General features: G+C 38.3%; 1 protein-coding gene across 1 annotated transcript in view; it reads left to right on the forward strand.

Annotated features, from left to right (window-relative positions):
* MADD (MAP kinase activating death domain) overlaps nucleotides 1-18,651 on the forward strand; it is a 372,537-nt gene that overhangs the window by 219,009 nt on the left and 134,877 nt on the right. Inside the window, exons 20-24 of the mRNA XM_053720335.1 lie at nucleotides 184-237; nucleotides 8,550-8,653; nucleotides 14,138-14,218; nucleotides 15,479-15,637; nucleotides 16,318-16,423. Coding sequence (XP_053576310.1) covers nucleotides 184-237; nucleotides 8,550-8,653; nucleotides 14,138-14,218; nucleotides 15,479-15,637; nucleotides 16,318-16,423 — 504 coding nt within the window. The remainder of the gene's footprint in view (nucleotides 1-183; nucleotides 238-8,549; nucleotides 8,654-14,137; nucleotides 14,219-15,478; nucleotides 15,638-16,317; nucleotides 16,424-18,651) is intronic.

Below are 18,651 nucleotides of genomic sequence, written 5' to 3' on the forward strand. Positions count from 1 at the left end.
TCAACATCACTCTCTTGCTCACATTTTTTTTTTTTCCTTTTCTTTCCTGACATTTTGTGTCTTTACTCTTATAATCTAGGGGTTGTTGGTATAGGGGGTTCTCTCTTACTCATTTTTGGCCTCTCTGATTCGCCTCTGACTCTCTCTGTCTTTCTCTCCTGCTTGCAATGCATCTTTGGGTAGAATTGTGGAACACGCACCGAGAAGTGAAAAAACAAAAAGCTATGGATAAACAGAGTAAGAAATGCGGGAAACCCCCCAAAACTTTCCCACATCTGCCGGCAGGTTGACCTCAGACTCACTTGCCTTGGCAGGCACATAAGTACGGGATGGGTTGCAGTTCATATGAATGACAAAACTGTAAAGGGTTTATGGAATCTGCAGTCTGCCATCAGCCCTGCAGGCCCTGCAAATGGGTACCAATTTTAAAGACTCTAGGATCTAGTTGTTAATTTGGCTTTCTCCAACATTGGTGTGTCCGGTCCACGGCGTCATCCATAACTTGTGGGAATATTCTCCTCCCCAACAGGAAATGGCAAAGAGCACAGCAAAAGCTGTCCATATAGTCCCTCCCAGGCTCCGCCCCCCCAGTCATTCTCTTTGCCGCTCTGAACAAGTAGCATCTCCACGGAGATGGTGAAGAGTATGTGGTGTTTAGTTGTAGTTTTTATTCTACTATCAAGAGTTTATTTTAAAATAGTGCTGGTATGTACTATTTACTCTGAAACAGAAAAAGATGAAGAGTTCTGTTTGTGAGAGGAGTATGATTTTAGCAGCAGTAACTAAAATCGATTGCTGTTCCCACACAGGACTGTTGAGATGAGATAACTTCAGTTGGGGGGAGCAGTTGGCAGACTTTTCTGCTTAAGGTATGACTAGCCATATTTCTAACAAGACTGTGTAATGCTGGAAGGCTGTCATTTTTCCCCTCATGGGGATCGGTAAGCCATTTTCTTAGTCTCAAACAGAATAAAGGGCTTAATATGGGCTATAAAATTGGTAGACACTTTTATGGGCTAGATCGATTGCTTTATTTAGGCATTTTATACAGTTTGATGTTGAAATTCACACTTTATAACTTTGGGGAACGTTTTTTTTACGTCAGGCACTGGTTTAGACACCTTCTCAGTCAGGAAGGGCCTTCTCTGTAGTAGGCAGAGCCTCATTTTCGCGCCATTACTGCGCAGTTACTTTTGAGAGCAATACATGCAGCTGCATGTGTGTGGGTCTGGAATTAGTTGAAAAGGTTCCTAGAAGGCTTCATTTGGTATTGTATACTCCCCTGGGTTTGGTGAAGTCGCAGCAAAGGCTGGGGCTGGGACTGTAAGGGGGTTAAAACTGTAAAAGGCTCCGGTTTCCACATTTTAAGGGTTAACAGCCTGAAATTTGTGGTGCAATGCTTTGAATGCTTTAAGACACTGTGGTGAAAATTTGGTTAAATTTGAACAATTCCTTCATAGTTTTTCACATATTCAGTAATAAAGTGTGACCTGTTTAAAATTTAAAGAGACAGTAACGGTTTTGTTTTAAAACGTTTTTTGTACTTTATTGACAAGTTTAAGCCTGTTTAACATGTCTGTGCCTTCAGATAGACTATGTTCTGTGTGTATGGAAGCCAAAGTGTCTCCCCCTTCAAATATGTGTGATAATTGTGCCATAGCGTCCAAACAAAGTAAGGACAGTACTGCCACAGATAGTAAAGTTGCCCAAGATGATTCATCAGATGAAGGGAGTAGACATAGTTCTACATCATCTCCTTCTGTGTCTACACCAGTTTTGCCCACGCAGGAGACCCCTAGTACTTCTAGCGCGCCAATGCTTGTTACTATGCAACAATTGACAGCAGTAATGGATAACTCCATAGCAAATATTTTATCCAAAATGCCTGCATTTCAGAGAAAGCGCAATTGCTCTGTTTTAAACATTGTAGAGCAGGAGGGCGCTGATGATAATTGCTCTGTCATACCCTCACACCAATCTGAAGTGGCTATGAGGGAGGTTTTGTCAGATGGGGAAATTTCTGATTCAGGAAGAATTTCTCAGCAGGCAGAACCTGATGTTGTGACATTTAAATTTAAATTAGAGCATCTCCGCGCACTGCTTAAGGAGGTGCTATCTACTCTGGATGATTGTGACAACTTGGTCATCCCAGAAAAATTGTGCAAGATGGACAAGTTCCTAGAGGTCCCGGTGCACCCCAACGCTTTTCCAATACCCAAGCGGGTGGCGGACATAGTGAATAAGGAGTGGGAGAAGCCTGGCATACCTTTTGTCCCTCCTCCTATATTTAAGAAATTATTTGCTATGGTTGGCCCCCAGAAAGGACTTATGGCAAACAGTCCCTAAGGTCGAGGGGGCAGTTTCTACACTAGCCAAACGCACGACCATTCCTATTGAGGATAATTGTGCTTTCAAAGATCCTATGGATAAAAAATTGGAGGGTTTGCTTAAAAAGATTTTTGTACAGCACGGTTACCTCCTTCAACCTATTTCGTGTATTATTCCTGTCACTACAGCAGCGTGGTTCTGGTTCGAAGAACTAGAAAAGTCGCTCAGTAGAGAGACTCCGTATGAGGAGGTTATGGACAGAATTCACGCACTTAAGTTAGCTAATTCCTTTATTTTAGATGCCGCTTTGCAGTTAGCTAGATTAGCGGTGAAAAATTCAGGGTTTGCAATTGTGGCGCGCAGAGCGCTCTGGCTAAAATCCTGGTCAGCGGATGTATCTTCCAAGACAAAATTGCTTAATATCCCTTTCAAGGGTAAGACCCTCTTTGGGCCAGAATTGAAAGAGATTATTTCAGATATCACTGGGGGTAAGGGCCATGCCCTCCCACAAGATAGGCCTTTCAAGGCTAAGAATAAGTCCAATTTTCGTTCCTTTCACAATTTCAGGAACGGAACGGCCCCCAACTCTGCAGCCTCTAGACAAGAGGTTAATGCTTCCCAGACCAAACCAGCTTGGAAACCGATGCAAGGCTGGAACAAGGGTAAACAGGCCAAGAAACCTGCTGCCGCTACCAAGACAGCATGAAGGGGTAGCCCCCGATCCGGGACCGGATCTAGTAGGGGGCAGACTCTCTCTTTGCTCAGGCCTGGGCAAGAGATGTTCAGGATCCCTGGGCAAGAGATGTTCAGGATCCCTGGGCACTAGAAATAGTCTCTCAGGGTTATCTTCTAGAATTCAAGGAACTACCCCCAAGGGGAAGGTTCCACATCTCTCGTTTATCTTCAAACCAAATAAAGAGACAGGCATTCTTACATTGTGTAGAGGACCTGTTAAAAATGGGAGTGATACACCCAGTTCCAACTGTAGAACAAGGACTGGGGTTTTACTCAAATCTGTTTGTAGTTCCCAAAAATGAGGGAACCTTCAGACCAATTCTGGATTTAAAGATTCTAAACAAATTTCTCAGAGTGCCATCGTTCAAAATGGAAACTATTCGAACGATTCTACCTACAATCCAGGAGGGTCAATTTATGACTACCGTGGATCTAAAGGATGCGTATCTACATATTCCTATCCACAAAGATCATCATCAGTTCCTAAGGTTCGCCTTTCTGGACAATCATTACCAGTTTGTAGCTCTCCCATTCGGGCTAGCCACTGCTCCAAGGATTTTCACAAAGGTACTCGGGTCCCTTCTAGCGGTTCTAAGACCAAGGGGCATTGCAGTGGCACCTTACTTGGACGACATTCTAATACAAGCGTCGTCTCTTTCAAAGGCAAAGGCTCACACAGACATCGTTCTGGCCTTTCTCAGATCTCACGGGTGGAAGGTGAACATAGAAAAAAGTTCCCTGTCTCCGTCAATGAGAGTTCCCTTCTTGGGGACAATAATAGATTCTTTAGAAATGAAGATTTTCCTGACAGATGTCAGAAAGTCAAAGCTTCTAAACGCTTGTCAAGTTCTTCACTCTGTTCTACGGCCTTCCATAGCTCAGTGCATGGAAGTAGTAGGGTTGATGGTTGCAGCAATGGACATAGTTCCTTTTGCTCGAATTCATCTAAGACCATTACAACTGTGCATGCTCAAACAGTGGAATGGGGACTATACAGACTTGTCTCCAGTGATTCAAGTAGATCAGAAGACCAGAGACTCACTCCGTTGGTGGCTGACCCAGGATCACCTGTCCCAGGGAATGAGCTTCCGCAGACCAGAGTGGGTCATCGTCACGACCGACGCCAGTCTATTAGGCTGGGGCGCGGTCTGGGATTCCCTGAAAGCTCAGGGTCTATGGTCCAGGGAAGAGTCTCTTCTCCCGATAAACATTCTGGAACTGAGAGCGATATTCAATGCTCTCAGGGCTTGGCCTCAACTAGCAAAGGCCAGATTCATAAGATTCCAATCAGACAACATGACAACTGTTGCTTACATCAATCATCAGGGGGGAACAAGGAGTTCCCTGGCGATGAGAGAGGTGACCAAAATCATCAAATGGGCGGAGGATCACTCCTGCCACCTATCTGCGATCCACATCCCAGGAGTGGAAAACTGGGAGGCGGATTATCTGAGTCGTCAGACCTTCCATCCGGGGGAGTGGGAACTCCACCCGGAGGTATTTGCCCAATTGACCCAATTATGGGGCATTCCAGACATGGATCTGATGGCGTCTCGTCAGAACTTCAAGGTTCCTTGCTACGGGTCCAGTTCCAGGGATCCCAAGGCGACTCTAGTGGATGCATTAGTGGCGCCTTGGACCTTTAACCTAGCTTATGCGTTTCCACCGTTCCCTCTCATTCCCAGGCTGGTAGCCAGGATCAAACAGGAGAAGGCCTAGGTGATTTTGATAGCTCCTGCGTGGCCACGCAGGACTTGGTATGCAGACCTGGTGAATATGCCATCGGCTCCACCATGGAAGCTACCTTTGAGACAGGATCTTCTAATACAAGGTCCATTCGAACATCCAAATCTAGTTTCTCTCCAGCTGACGGCTTGGAAATTGAACGCTTGATGTTATCTAAGCGTGGGTTTTCGGATTCTGTGATAGATACTCTGGTACAAGCCAGAAAACCTGTGACTAGAAAGATTTACCATAAAATATGGAAAACATATATCTGTTGGTGTGAATCCAAGGGATTCTCATGGAGTAAGATTAAAATTCCTAGGATCCTTTCCTTTCTCCAAGAAGGTTTGGATAAGGGATTATCAGCGAGTTCTCTAAAAGGACAGATTTCTGCTTTATCTGTCTTGTTACACAAACGACTGGCAGCTGTGCCAGATGTTCAAGCTTTTGTTCAGTCTTTGGTCAGGGTCAAGCCTGTTTACAGACCTTTGACTCCTCCCTGGAGTCTAAATTTAGTTCTTTCAGTTCTTCAAGGGGTTCCGTTTGAACCCTTACACTCCATAGATATCAAGTTGTTATCTTGGAAAGTTCTGTTTTTGGTTGCTATTTCTTCTGCTAGAAGAGTTTCTGAATTATCTGCTCTGCAGTGTAATCCGCCCTATCTGGTGTTTCATTCAGATAAGGTTGTTTTACGTACTAAACCTGGTTTCCTTCCAAAAGCTGTTTCCAACAAGAATATTAACCAGGAAATAGTTGTGCCTTCTTTGTGCCCGAATCCAGTTTCAAAGAAGGAACGTTTGTTACACAATTTAGATGTAGTCCGTGCTTTAAAGTTCTATTTAGAAGCAACAAAGGATTTCAGACAAACGTCTTCTCTGTTTGTCGTTTATTCTGGCAAGAGGAGAGGTCAAAAAGCTACTGCTACCTCTCTTTCCTTTTGGCTGAAAAGCATCATCCGATTGACTTACGAGACTGCCGGACGGCAGCCTCCTGAACGAATCACAGCTCACTCTACTAGGGCTGTGGCTTCCTCATGGGCCTTCAAGAACGAGGCTTCTGTTGATCAGATATGTAAGGCAGCGACTTGGTCTTCTCTGCACACTTTTGCCAAATTCTACAAATTTGATACTTTTGCTTCTTCGGAGGCTATTTTTGGGAGAAAGGTTTTGCAAGCCGTGGTGCCTTCTGTTTAGGTAACCTGATTGGCTCCCTCCCTTCATCCGTGTCCTAAAGCTTTGGTATTGGTTCCCACAAGTTATGGATGACGCCGTGGACCGGACACACCAATGTTGGAGAAAACAGAATTTATGCTTACCTGATAAATTACTTTCTCCAACGGTGTGTCCGGTCCACGGCCCGCCCTGGGTTTTTTTAATCAGGTTTAATAAATTTCTTTAACTACAGTCACCACGGCACCCTATAGTTTCTCCTTTTTTTTTTTTCTCTTGTCCGTCGGTCGAATGACTGGGGTGGCGGAGCCTGGGAGGGACTATATGGACAGCTTTTGCTGTGCTCTTTGCCATTTCCTGTTGGGGAGGAGAATATTCCCACAAGTTATGGATGACGCCGTGGACCGGACACACCGTTGGAGAAAGTAATTTATCAGGTAAGCATAAATTCTGTTTTTTTTTTATTTGTTTCTCCACAATACGTCTCTTAACTGGTCTGGAAACATTTTTTAAAGGGTCATTAAACACTTTGAGATGGTAATATAAAATGAAAAATCTTATATATAAAAAAAAATCTCTGCAGTATACTTTCATTATTTATTTTGTGAACTTTTCAGTTCCTGTTAGAAATGGAAGTGCAGAATAATGTTATATGCCACACAACCATTGGCTGCACACTCTAGTGACCTATTTATAACTGTCCTTAATTGGGCATGACAGCTCCCATTGTTTTATAGATCCTAAAACTTTACACTTATTTTGTCAATATTTTAACAGCTAATGAAACTTTAAAAAAAAAAAAAAAAATATATCTACATGTTATTCTCAGACTAATCTTTTCTTTGAATGCATCATTCTATCCAGCATTTATTTAGCGTTTTATGTCCCTTTAAGTTGTAATAGTTTAAGTGACGCAATCCCAGGAGCCTCATAGAGAAACCGTTCTCTGCGTGTTGCTGGCCTCTAAGTTTGTTCCTAATTAAGTGTCTTGGTTGAAACCTGGAATAATGAGATTTATTTTAACAAATTTGGTTATCACAACATTTTATAAAAATAAATTTGATTGAAATTCTATCTCATTGCTAATAACTTTATTCATACCCATATCCAATTGTTTTTGAGTGTGAATTCATTTAATGGACGTAATAAGAAATTCTAGAAAGACCAAACTGTTATTATAGACTACAGAGGGAAAAAAAATTATATAACTAAATCTCTCAAAATATTGTAATTGTCCGTTTTCATTTTCTTTAACTACCATCCTGTATATATCTTTAAAAAAAAATCCAGACCAAAATTATTTGCCAACCTCCTTATGGTACTTAAAATTTGGTACCTTTGTTTTTATCTGTGATCATTTACAGAGCCTGCAGTGTGCCTTTGTTTTTACAATAACTGGCGTATGTGTAGGTATTTGGAAAGCCTGCACTTTGGTTTATACCTAACCAAGCGCTGCAACCTGGCATAAATACCCGCCAGTACTTATTATTAAAGGGACATTAAAACAAGCTTTGTGATAAAATGTTTAATTAAGCAAGGTAAAACATTAATTACTCCGTTTAATAGTACTTTTATTTCCCCCCACTCCCCTGATTAGTTGGGTGTCCCTTTCCATACTGGAATATGTTGCCATTTTTCTGAACGTTTCTGTAAATTTGGAAGTGCTACCCATTGATATTCCGGCATTGTTTAGAGCAGCACATAAGATCATTTATATGCGCTTTCTGATTGGCTGTAGCAAAGAAGAACAGATAAATATAGTCACAAGGGTTTTTCGGTGTAATTATATCTGGACTGCTCTTGATATGCAAAATGCTATTACGTTTATTTTGCAGTCTATTGCTTGATTGAATATATATACCTTGAATATGTAAAAATTACTTTAATGTCCCTTTACGTCTTAACATAATCTCTGGGCGCGTGCTGGCAGATTAATCTGTGGTAAATGGTTTGCTGGGGTTTCTTGTTCTAAGTTAGTACTTGTAGTTGTGAACTCACTCCTTCCCCTATCCTACCTACGACCTATCATTACCCACTGTGCGCTTTATCTTCATGCTCTCGCTCTCTTCTCATTCCATTCAGATCGGTTTCTTCAACTTTACTAACTGTTCCCTTTGTGAAAGGCCCTCAAAGCCCAGCTGGTATCAGAATTGCAGTCCTTTCTAACATCTGACCGTTTATTTGGATTATTGTAAAATTAATCCATGAATGTATTTTGCTTACAGCTCTTTTAATTTAAGACAGTGGCATTAAATGAGATCCTGAGTACATTGCTCAGAATCGCTAGAAATGTAAAGAACGTTAGTTGTGTAAAATGCGTATATTTTAGAGACAGTCATCGGTGGAGCATAGAACAGTAGTAATATCGAAGGAGATAATTTGCATTGACCCAGTTTTGGATGAAAGAAATCCTCTTAATACCTATTGCTAAAACCATTCCCCTCTGCCTTTTTTTTTTAAATTTTAAATCAGACCAAAATCCAATAAAGTTCTTATTTTGAAAGTCTCTTGGGGGAGGGGATTTCTGACTTTCCATTTGTTCCAACTCCTCCCTGGCTCCCATTAAGCTCTTCCGTGCTTACCTTTTTCTAGGTTCAGAGAACCCCAAAACTTCTTTTTTCGACAGAGGAGAAACTGAAGAAAAGAAATCTCAGATCAGCGCAGACAGCGGGCTAAGTGTAACATCCGAATCTCAGGTAAAAAAAGTCCTGCAACATTTAAAAGACCTTAGCCTTGTGCACATTGTCAGCTTTTTGCAATCTTTAAAAATGTTAAAGGGATATGAAACCCAATTTTTTTCTTTCATGAATTTTAAGCAACGTTCTAATTTACTCCTATTATCAATTTTACTTTGTTCTCTAGGTATCTATATTTGAAAAGCAGGAATTTAAGCAGAAGCCGGGTCATTTTTGGTCCAGCACCTGGGTAGTGCTTGCTGACTAGTGGCTAAATCAGCAAGCGTTACCCAAGGTGCTGAACCAAAAATGGTTTGGGCCTTAAGTTTACAATCCTCCATTTTTCAATTAAAGTTATCATGAAAACGAAGAAAATTTGATAATAGGAGTTAATTAGTAAGTTGCTTAAAATTACATGCTCTATCTGAATCATGAATGAAAAAAATTGGGTTTCATATCCCTTTAAGATATTTTGAGTTAGACATGTGTATGAACTATAAGAAATCTAGTGTATATGTTAACGTGGCCTTCATTTCATGAAAATAAGTGCTTATTCATATCTAGTTGGCACATCGCTCCCGTTGTCATTTGTCTCATTCTCCAGTTTTAAAGCAACATTATATTTAAATGCAGCATTTTCACACAGAAAAGTTGTTTGAATATGTTCCACGTTATTTTTTAAAGAGACATGAAACCCAACATTTTTCTTTCATGATTCAGACAGAGCATACATTTAGAACATTTCCAATTTACTTCTATTATCAAATGTGGTTTTTACTTATGTTGTTCTTTATTGAAGAGATATCTAGATAGCAAATGTCTTGAGCACTAAATGACAGGAAAAAGTGCTGCTAATGTATTGCATTCTTGCAAAACCGCTGCCATATAGTGCTACACGTGCACACTCCTGAGCTTGAAAATTTGATAATTAATTAATTTGAAAAGTTGTTTAAAATGTGTATGTTCTGCTTGAATCATGAAATAAAAAGTTATGAGTTCTATGTCCCTTTAAATTAAAATAAATTAGTATCAGCTGTGCATGTCCTACTGATGCGCAGTGGCTTTTATAAGGATGTTCCCCAGAGCTCTGTTGGTGGAGAGGGCTGGTCTCTGCATGCCAGACAATAGTGACAATTTATTCAGTAGAAGAAGATGCATTAGTTTCATGCATTTTGAAAAGCTGCCTTTAGACAAACAACATTACTACCTTGTGATTATTTGTATCGAGTTCTACTTTCAAATCAGATGTTCCTGTTCTTTAAAGGGACAGTCTACTCCAAAATGTTTGTTTAAAAAGATAGATAATCCCTTTATTACTCATTCCCCAGTTTTGCATAACCAACACAGTTATAATAATACACTTTTTACCTCTGTGATTACCTTGTATCTAAGCCTCTTCTGACAGCCCCCTTATGAGTCAGAACCGATTGGCTAAACTGCAAGTCTGTCAAAAGAACTGAAATAACTGGGCAGTCTGCAGAGGCTTAGATACAAGGTAATCAGAGGTTAAAATATTAACATAACAGTGTTGGTTATGCAAAACTGGGGAATGGGTAATAAAGGGATTATCTATCTTTTTAAACCATAAAAATTCTGGAGTACTGTATACTGTCCCTTTAACTATGTGTTTAACTAATTTGCAGGGTTTAAACATATAGACTTGTGTCGATAGTGATAAAATGATATGCTCTTGTTGGGCAAAGTTCAACTATGGAAAAACAATTGCAACAAACAAGGTGTTAACATGTTCAGAACGATTCCACACTTGGATGTTGTGTTTATTTATTTTTAGCTTCAAAATTTCTTGCAAGGTGTGTCATGTCCCTTTTAAACTAGGGTGAGCTTCCTGCTGCAGTGACAAAGACATAAGGTACATTATTATTCTGTGAAGTGTGAGGCTTAGAGCCATATGGGCATCAGCCTATTCCAGTTGAAGTAATTGTTAGTATAACTTACACAACTTATTATATACTGGGGTACGGATTAGTATATTTATGAGACCTGCAAGAGCTGAGCTGATCATATTTACATTCTCAAATGTGCAAGAATTACATTGGAGAGCAACTATCATGTGTCTTACTCAAAGGCGAGTCTCACTGATTAGAGCACTGTAACATTTAATATATCTGTCCACTACAGAGGTCTGTGGGTGCCTAATAAGCATCTTGCAAGAACACTATGATTCATTTTATGGCCTTTTTTTTGCATTTTCTCTCTAACATTTATGATTTTGAATCCAATGCTTTATTTGGTTATAAATAACAGTCTACTAATAAAGTAAGTTCTTCCTATACAAATACTTTTGTTACCAGGCTAAATGTGACCCACAGTGCTAAATAAAGTAAAGGAAAAAAAAAGGTTTTTCTTTCATACAGGTGGTGAGAGTCCACAATCCCTTACTCCATTAGGAGGAGGCAAAGATTCCCAAACCCCAAGAGCTCTATAAAACCCCTCCCTCCTCACACATACCTCGGTCTTTACTTTGCCTCCGCTGGAGGTGGTTGAAGAATGAAGATCTGCATTTGATTCTTCCGAGAGAACAGTTTTCAGTGTATATTGAGGAATGGTTTCCTCTCAGAGTACAGTGCTTGTCAGAGGGATGTATATGGGGTATGGCTTGTGATTCTTTTTTCACCACATTGGAAATTTTTCATAGACCTTCCATAATTGGTTGTAGGGACTTGTCTTTTACATCCCTCTATAGATCTACAATATACTCCTATTGCTGATATGTTTCAGTAATTGCTTGTTGGTGAATGAGTGTCTATTGGAAATTATCATTTTTTTACATTTAGGCACTTATTGTACGTATTTGTATGTGTGTATGTATATATATGTGTGTGTGTGTGTGTATATGTATATATATTAGAGCTGCAACAACTAATCGGCATAATCGATAATAATCGATTATGAAAATAGTTGTCAACGAATCTCATAATCGATTAATCGATTAGTTGGTTTGCAATTAGTTGGTCTGTGCACAACACCAGCTGCTTCACTCCAATGAACTCCTACACATGGTATTGTGTTTTATGGTTATGTCCTTAGCCTAAAGGACGTCTACTTTTCACTTTTTCAGGACAGTATACGTTTACAACTACCCATGGCTTATGTACAACCCAGATATAAGTCATCATTTGGATTGTTTATATTAAATTTGGTGATTTGGAACTATGCTTTTCATGATATAGTGCCAAGCTTGTTATTTACACCTTGCCCCTAGATTGATGGGAGTTATTTAAATTAATGTGCACTATTATCTGTTTGCACAATTACTAGTGTATTGCTTGCTATTGCTGATTATATGTACTGTATAAATAAATGTGTAAGGCTTTGTCCTGTTATTGATATACAGTCCTTAGCACTTTTGATCTTGTTTTTTATTGTTTTTTTTTATATTTTTAATAAATTGTGATAATATGTACCAAATTCAACCTTTATAAGTATACATTCGTTATTTTTAGAGCGGACTAGATATTTCCCCTAACCTTATAGCTGGTTATTTACCATTGCATATAGATATTCAAGATATTTTTATGTTAGACTGAAGTCAAGGGTTACTTTGAGAGGCCCCTTGCCAAGGTAGAAAACACTTAGCATTGGTGAAGAGCTAACAAAGATAAATAACCTACTTATACACCTCAACAGCCTTTTCTCTGCTGCAGGAAATATAGCTGCAAACAGAGAACCAGCCTTAGCCAGAAGCATGTGGACATGTTGAGATTTTTGCATTTCAATGCAAAGTTTTTGAAAGAGTGAATAACAGAATGTTATTAACAGTGATAGTCTAACTCTTTCTAGTTCTACCTCTTTTCAAACAGTTTGTGGTTTTGTTTTGTTTAATTATAAAACTGTGCTCTGCTGCTAAAAAATTGAAGAAACAGTTGTGTTAATGTAAAGTTTTAGTCTGAAGTTTATATTTGTAACACTCATTATGTGGATTTTATTTAAAACATAGAAAACTATTATTGATTCTCTTTTTATCCGATTAGTCGATTAATCGAAAAAATAATCGGCCGATTAATCGATTATGAAAATAATCGTTAGTTGCAGCCCTAATATATATATATATATATATATATATATATATATATATATATATATATATATATATATATATATATATATATATATATATATATATATGTGTGTGTGTGTATATATATATATATATATATATATATATATATATATATATATATATATATATAGATAATTTGCTAGCAGAGAAATTGTTGTCCCTTTTTTGTGTCCTAATCCCAAGTATGCTTTAGAGAGATATTTGCTTAATTTGGATGTTTTTAGAGCATTTAAATATTATTTTGATGCTACTAAGGACTTTTAGACAGACTTTATTTGTTCCTTCACTTTTCTGGTGCTAGAAAAGGACAGAAAGTTTCTGCTGTTTCTTCTGCCTCTTGGTTGAAACTTTTGGTTCCCAAGGCTAGCTTGGAAGCAGGGCAGCCTCCATCACAACGGATTACTACTCATTCTACTAGGTTAGTTGCCACTTCTTGGGCTTTCAAGAAATAGACTTCAGTTGACCAGATTTGCAAGGCAGCTACTTGGTCTTCTTTGAATACTTTTTCAAAATTCTACCATTTTGATGTTGTTTTTTTTCTTTTTCTGAGGTAGCCTTTGGTAGAAAGTTCTTTCAGCAAGTTGTTTCAGATTAATTTGTTCACGCCTGATTTATTTTCCTTTTTAAATTTTTTATTGGAGTTGTGGATTTAATTTCTCATTGAAAAAAAGATTTTTTTTAAATCCCTCCCTTTATATTATTACTCATGGACTCCACAACTTGGGTATTAGTTCCCAGGAGTATTTGTGGACTCTCACCACCTATATGAAAGAAAACCTAATTTATGCTTACCTGATGAATTCATTTATTTAATGGTGGTCAGAGTCCACAAGACCCCACCCCATGTTTTTTTAGCACATCTTCTCTCCCCCCCCCTCCCCGCTCCTTTTATGGGTCTTATTCCTTTTTTGTACCTCACTTTGCTTGGCTATACGTTAGACTGGGCTATGTGTGAGGTGGGAGGAGTTTTATAGAACTCCTGGGGTTTGTGAATATTTGCCCCCTCCTAGTGTTAAGAAAGAGTTATTCCCAGGAGTAATGGATTATGGACTCTCGCCACCATGAAAGAAATTAATTTATCATGTAAGCAAAAATGTTTTTAAATCAGCAAAAACAAAAAACAAGCAATTTCCGATTCTCCACAATAAATGACTGTCATTATCACATTTTTTTTTTTAATAGCTTTTTTTTTTTTTTTTTTGCTGATTAGGCGTAGATAAAGATTACTGCCTAATACATTGACCCAATGAGGCTCTATTACACTGCCACAAGCCACACCAACTTGTCAAAAATGTGTAGGTTTTGACAATTGGTGTATTAACTAAATAAATGAGATAAAACTATATGGCTTTCCAGGATATTTTGGGGGTGATGCTTTGTTTTATTTCACTAGTCGGGATGTTATTTCTTGTTCCCGGAAGCAGCGGAGTGATTTTGATGGTGTCAATACAGGACCAGCTATCTTGATCCGAAGCAGCAGCCAGGACTCGGAAATCAGCACAGTGGTAGGTACAGTAGAATTTTGGGAAGGGTGGAGGGTGGTTTTAGAGTTGAAAAGCATTTATAACAGGCAGGGGTGTCAGTTGGTTTTATATAAGAATTTTCTTTTCACGTGGGGGGCTGAGAAATTTATAAAAAAAAATGTATACAGTACATATACAAAATGGCAAATTATTATGTATTCTGTCTATCAAAATAAAGACCTAGCCATACACTGAGAACTGGAAATTGGCAAGTAGAGATTTAATTGTGACAAGTGAAAGTTAGTGAGTGAATGTCTACAATCCATGAAAGGGCAAGTATATATTATTTCTTTAGTGCTTAGACTGTTACTTCTGAGAGGGTAATCTGGGGCAGAAAGAGTTTGGAGATGAAAAGTGAAAGTAGAGGAAAAGATCATGTTAAAGGGACAGTCAACACCAGATTTTTTGTTGTTTTAAAAGATAGATTATCCATTTATTACCCAATCCCAAGTTTTGCATAACCAACACTGTTATAATAATATACTTTTTACCTCTGTGATTAACTTGTATCTAAACATCTTCTGACAGCCCCCTGATCACATGACATTTTATTTATTATCTATTGACTTTCATTTTAGCCAATTAGTGCAGTGTCTGCCACAATTCACGGGCATGATCACAATGTTATCTATATGGTTTACATGAACTAGCTCACTCCTGTTGTGAAAAGCAAATCAAAAAGCATTTGATAAGAGGCGGCCTTCAAGGGCTTAGACATTATCATTTGAGCCTTCCTAGGTTTAGCTTTCAACTAAGAATACCAAAAGAACAAAGCAAAATGTGTGATAAAAGAAAATTGGAAAGTTGTTTAAAATTGCATGCCCTATTTGGCCCTATTTGGACTTGACTATCCCTTTAAGTAAGAGGGGTGGAGAGTGAAGAGAGAGTATGTAAAGAGAAGATATGGCCTGATAGAGAAGAGAGGGGGTAGTGGATAAATATAGATGAGATAATTATAAAAACATTTTTCTTTGGCCTGGCTAGTAGTTTAGGGCTTGACATTTTTGAGTGTGTGTGTGTATATATATATATATATATATATATATATATATATATATATATATATATATTCATATTCACACTAGTAAATATAATGCAGCAGAGAAGGTAAGAAAGAAGCATGTAGTTGAGAAGTCTGACATGGGTGAAAGGGCTCAGATAAACACACTGGAGAGCTGTATTGTAGTTCCCAGTCCTTGGGTTGGACATCTCTATTCTATAACAAAGAATCTCTTCCTGCAGGTGAGTAACAGCTCAGGCGAGACTTTGGGAGCAGATAGTGATCTGAGCAGCAATGCAGGAGACCCCCTGGGAGGAGCAGGTGGGGGGCAACTCTCAGGATCCAGTGGGGCTCTGTCTGACAGTGAAATTCAGATGAGCTCTAACACCGGAGCCATATTTGTAAGGATGATGAATGCAGTGCTGTGTACGTGATACCTGTCTCTTGTGACCCCTGTAGCATATTGTCCATCAAAGTCTGTCCCACATCCGCTTATTTTAGTGGCATAATATTTGTTAAAAGTATAATCATATTGCAATAGTGCATTTGTTTTTACTAAAATCATATCATATATTTGTTATGCTTCTGTTTAACAAAACAAACTCTGTCTTTAATGACTGATATTGTACCTAGAAACTACAAGTAGATATTTCTCTTCTTACTTTAAACATAATCACTTTAAAAATGAGCACTCTGTAGAGATATTTAAAGGGACATGAAACCCAAACTCATTTATTCAGTTTTAAACCACTTTTGATTTTACTTCTATTATCTAATTTGCTTCATTCTAATGCTATCCTTTGTTAAAAAACATATCTAAATAGGCTCAATAGCTGCTGATTGGTGGCTGCACATAAATGCCTTGTGTGATTGGCTCACCCATGTGCATTGCTAATTTCTTCAGCAAAGGATATCTAAAGAATAAAGGAAATTATCATTCAAAGTAAATTGGAATGTTGTTTAAAATCGTATTGTCTGTCAGAATCATGAAAGAAACATTTTGGGTTTCATGTCCCTTTAACTGTTTTATATGATGCTGATGTCTGTGCTGTATTTTTTCTTTGTGTTTTGACCATGTCAGGGGAAGCCTCAAATGTTGCGTCCAGGAGAGAGGGATAATAATATCAGCCCAGTACGTCCTCAACCAGATCTCAGCCAGCGCATTTATCTTTATGAAGGACTTTTGGGTAAGATGTTTACTTTGAGTTATAAACAAAAATTAGAAAATAGGTCAAACTCAAATCGTGGGAGAAGGCACTAGCTAAAAATAAGAGACCAAATAGTCTTACAGAAGAAATGTTAAGTCTTTTTTTGTAGATTCCTTGTATAAACGGGCATGCTAGCTCTCACTAAAGGCAGAGCCTCCCCAAAACATCATGGTAGTAGTTTGTTTAAAAGAAAAGGAATAGGGCGCCACCATACCACATAAATGTGGCAAACAATCTGGAAACCAGTAATATAAACCAAATTGTTACTCACACTTTTATTGTTTGCTACATTTATGCGCTGTGATGGCGCCCTCCTCCGTTTCGGTTGTTATTAATTTTAGTCAACAGTTTGTATTTGCTGGTCTCATAATAAGTTTCATTCTATAGACAAAAAAAAAGTATTTAAGTTTTGTTTTATAAACATATTTCTTTCATGTAATTAGCAAGAGTCCATGAGCTAGTGACGTATGGGATATACATTCCTACCAGGAGGGGCAAAGTTTCCCAAACCTCAAAATGCCTATAAATACACCCCTCACTACACCCACAAATCAGTTTTACAAACTTTGCCTCCCATGGAGGTGGTGAAGTAAGTTTGTGCTAGATTCTACGTTGATATGCGCTCCGCAGCAGGTTGGAGCCCGGTTTTCCTCTGTGTGCAGTGAATGTCAGAGGGATGTGAAGAGAGTATTGCCTATTTGAATTCAATGATCTCCTTCTACGGGGTCTATTTCATAGGTTCTCTGTTATCGGTCGTAGAGATTCATCTCTTACCTCCCTTTTCAGATCGACGATATACTCTTATATATACCATTACCTCTACGGATTCTCGTTTCAGTACTGGTTTGGCTTTCTACTACATGTAGATGAGTGTCCTGGGGTAAGTAAGTCTTATTTTCTGTGACACTCTAAGCTATGGTTGGGCACTTTTATATAAAGTTCTAAATATATGTGTTTAAACATTTATTTGCCTTGATTCAGGATGTTCAACGTTCCTTATTTCAGACAGTCAGTTTCATATTTGGGATAAATGCATATGAATAAACCAATTTTTCTTACCTTAAAATTTGACTTTTTTTTCTCGCGGGGGCTGAAAATGCTTCATTTTATTGTGTCATTCTTGGCGCGGACTTTTTTGGTGCAAAAATTTTCCGGGTCATTTCCGGCGTCGTACTTGTCGCCGGAAGTTGCGTAATTTTTTTGACGTTTTTGCGCCAAAAGTGTCGACGTTACCGGATGTGGCGTCATTTTTGGCGCCAAAAGCATTTAGGCGCCAATTAATGTGGGCGTCTTTTTTTTGGCGCTAAAAAATTTGGGCGTCATTATTGTCTCCACAATATTTAAGTCTCATTATTTATTTGCTTCTGGTTGCTAGAAGCTGGTTCATTGGCATTTTTTCCCATTCCTGAAACTGTCATTTAAGGAATTTGATCAATTTTGCTTTATATGTTGTTTTTTCTATTACATATTGCAAGATGTCTCAGCTTGACCCTGAATCAGAAGCTACTTCTGGAAAATCGCTGCCTGATGCTGGATCTACCAAAGTTAAGTGTATTTGTTGTAAACTTGTGGTAACTGTTTCTCCGGCTGTTGTTTGTGATGAATGTCATGACAAACTTTCTAATGCAGATAATATTTCCTTTAGTAATGTTCCATTACCTGTTGCTGTTCCATCAACATCTAATATTCAGGGTGTCCCTGTTAACATAAGAGATTTTGTTTCTAAATCTATTAAGAAGGCTATGTCTGTTATTCCTCCTTCCAGTAAACGTAAAAGGTCTTTTAAAACTTCTCATGTTTCAGATGACTTTTTAAACGAACATCATCATTTTGATTCTGTTTCTGATACTGATTTTTCTGGTTCAGAAGGTTCTGTTTCAGAGATTGATCCTGATAAATCTTCTTATTTATTTAAAATGGAATTTATTCGTTCTTTGCTTAAAGAAGTCTTAATTGCATTAGAAATAGAGGAGTCTGGTCCTCTTGATACTAAATCTAAACGTTTGAATACGGTTTTTAAACCTCCTGCAGTTATTCCGGAGGTTTTTCCCGTCCCTGATGCTATTTCTGAAGTAATTTCCAGGGAATGGAATAATCTGGGTAATTCATTTATTCCTTCTAAACGGTTTAAGCAATTATATCCTGTGCCATCTGACAGATTAGAGTTTTGGGACAAAATCCCTAAAGTTGATGGGGCTATCTCTACT

This window comes from Bombina bombina, chromosome 7 (genome assembly GCF_027579735.1).
Source record: "Bombina bombina isolate aBomBom1 chromosome 7, aBomBom1.pri, whole genome shotgun sequence".
NCBI lineage: Eukaryota > Metazoa > Chordata > Amphibia > Anura > Bombinatoridae > Bombina > Bombina bombina.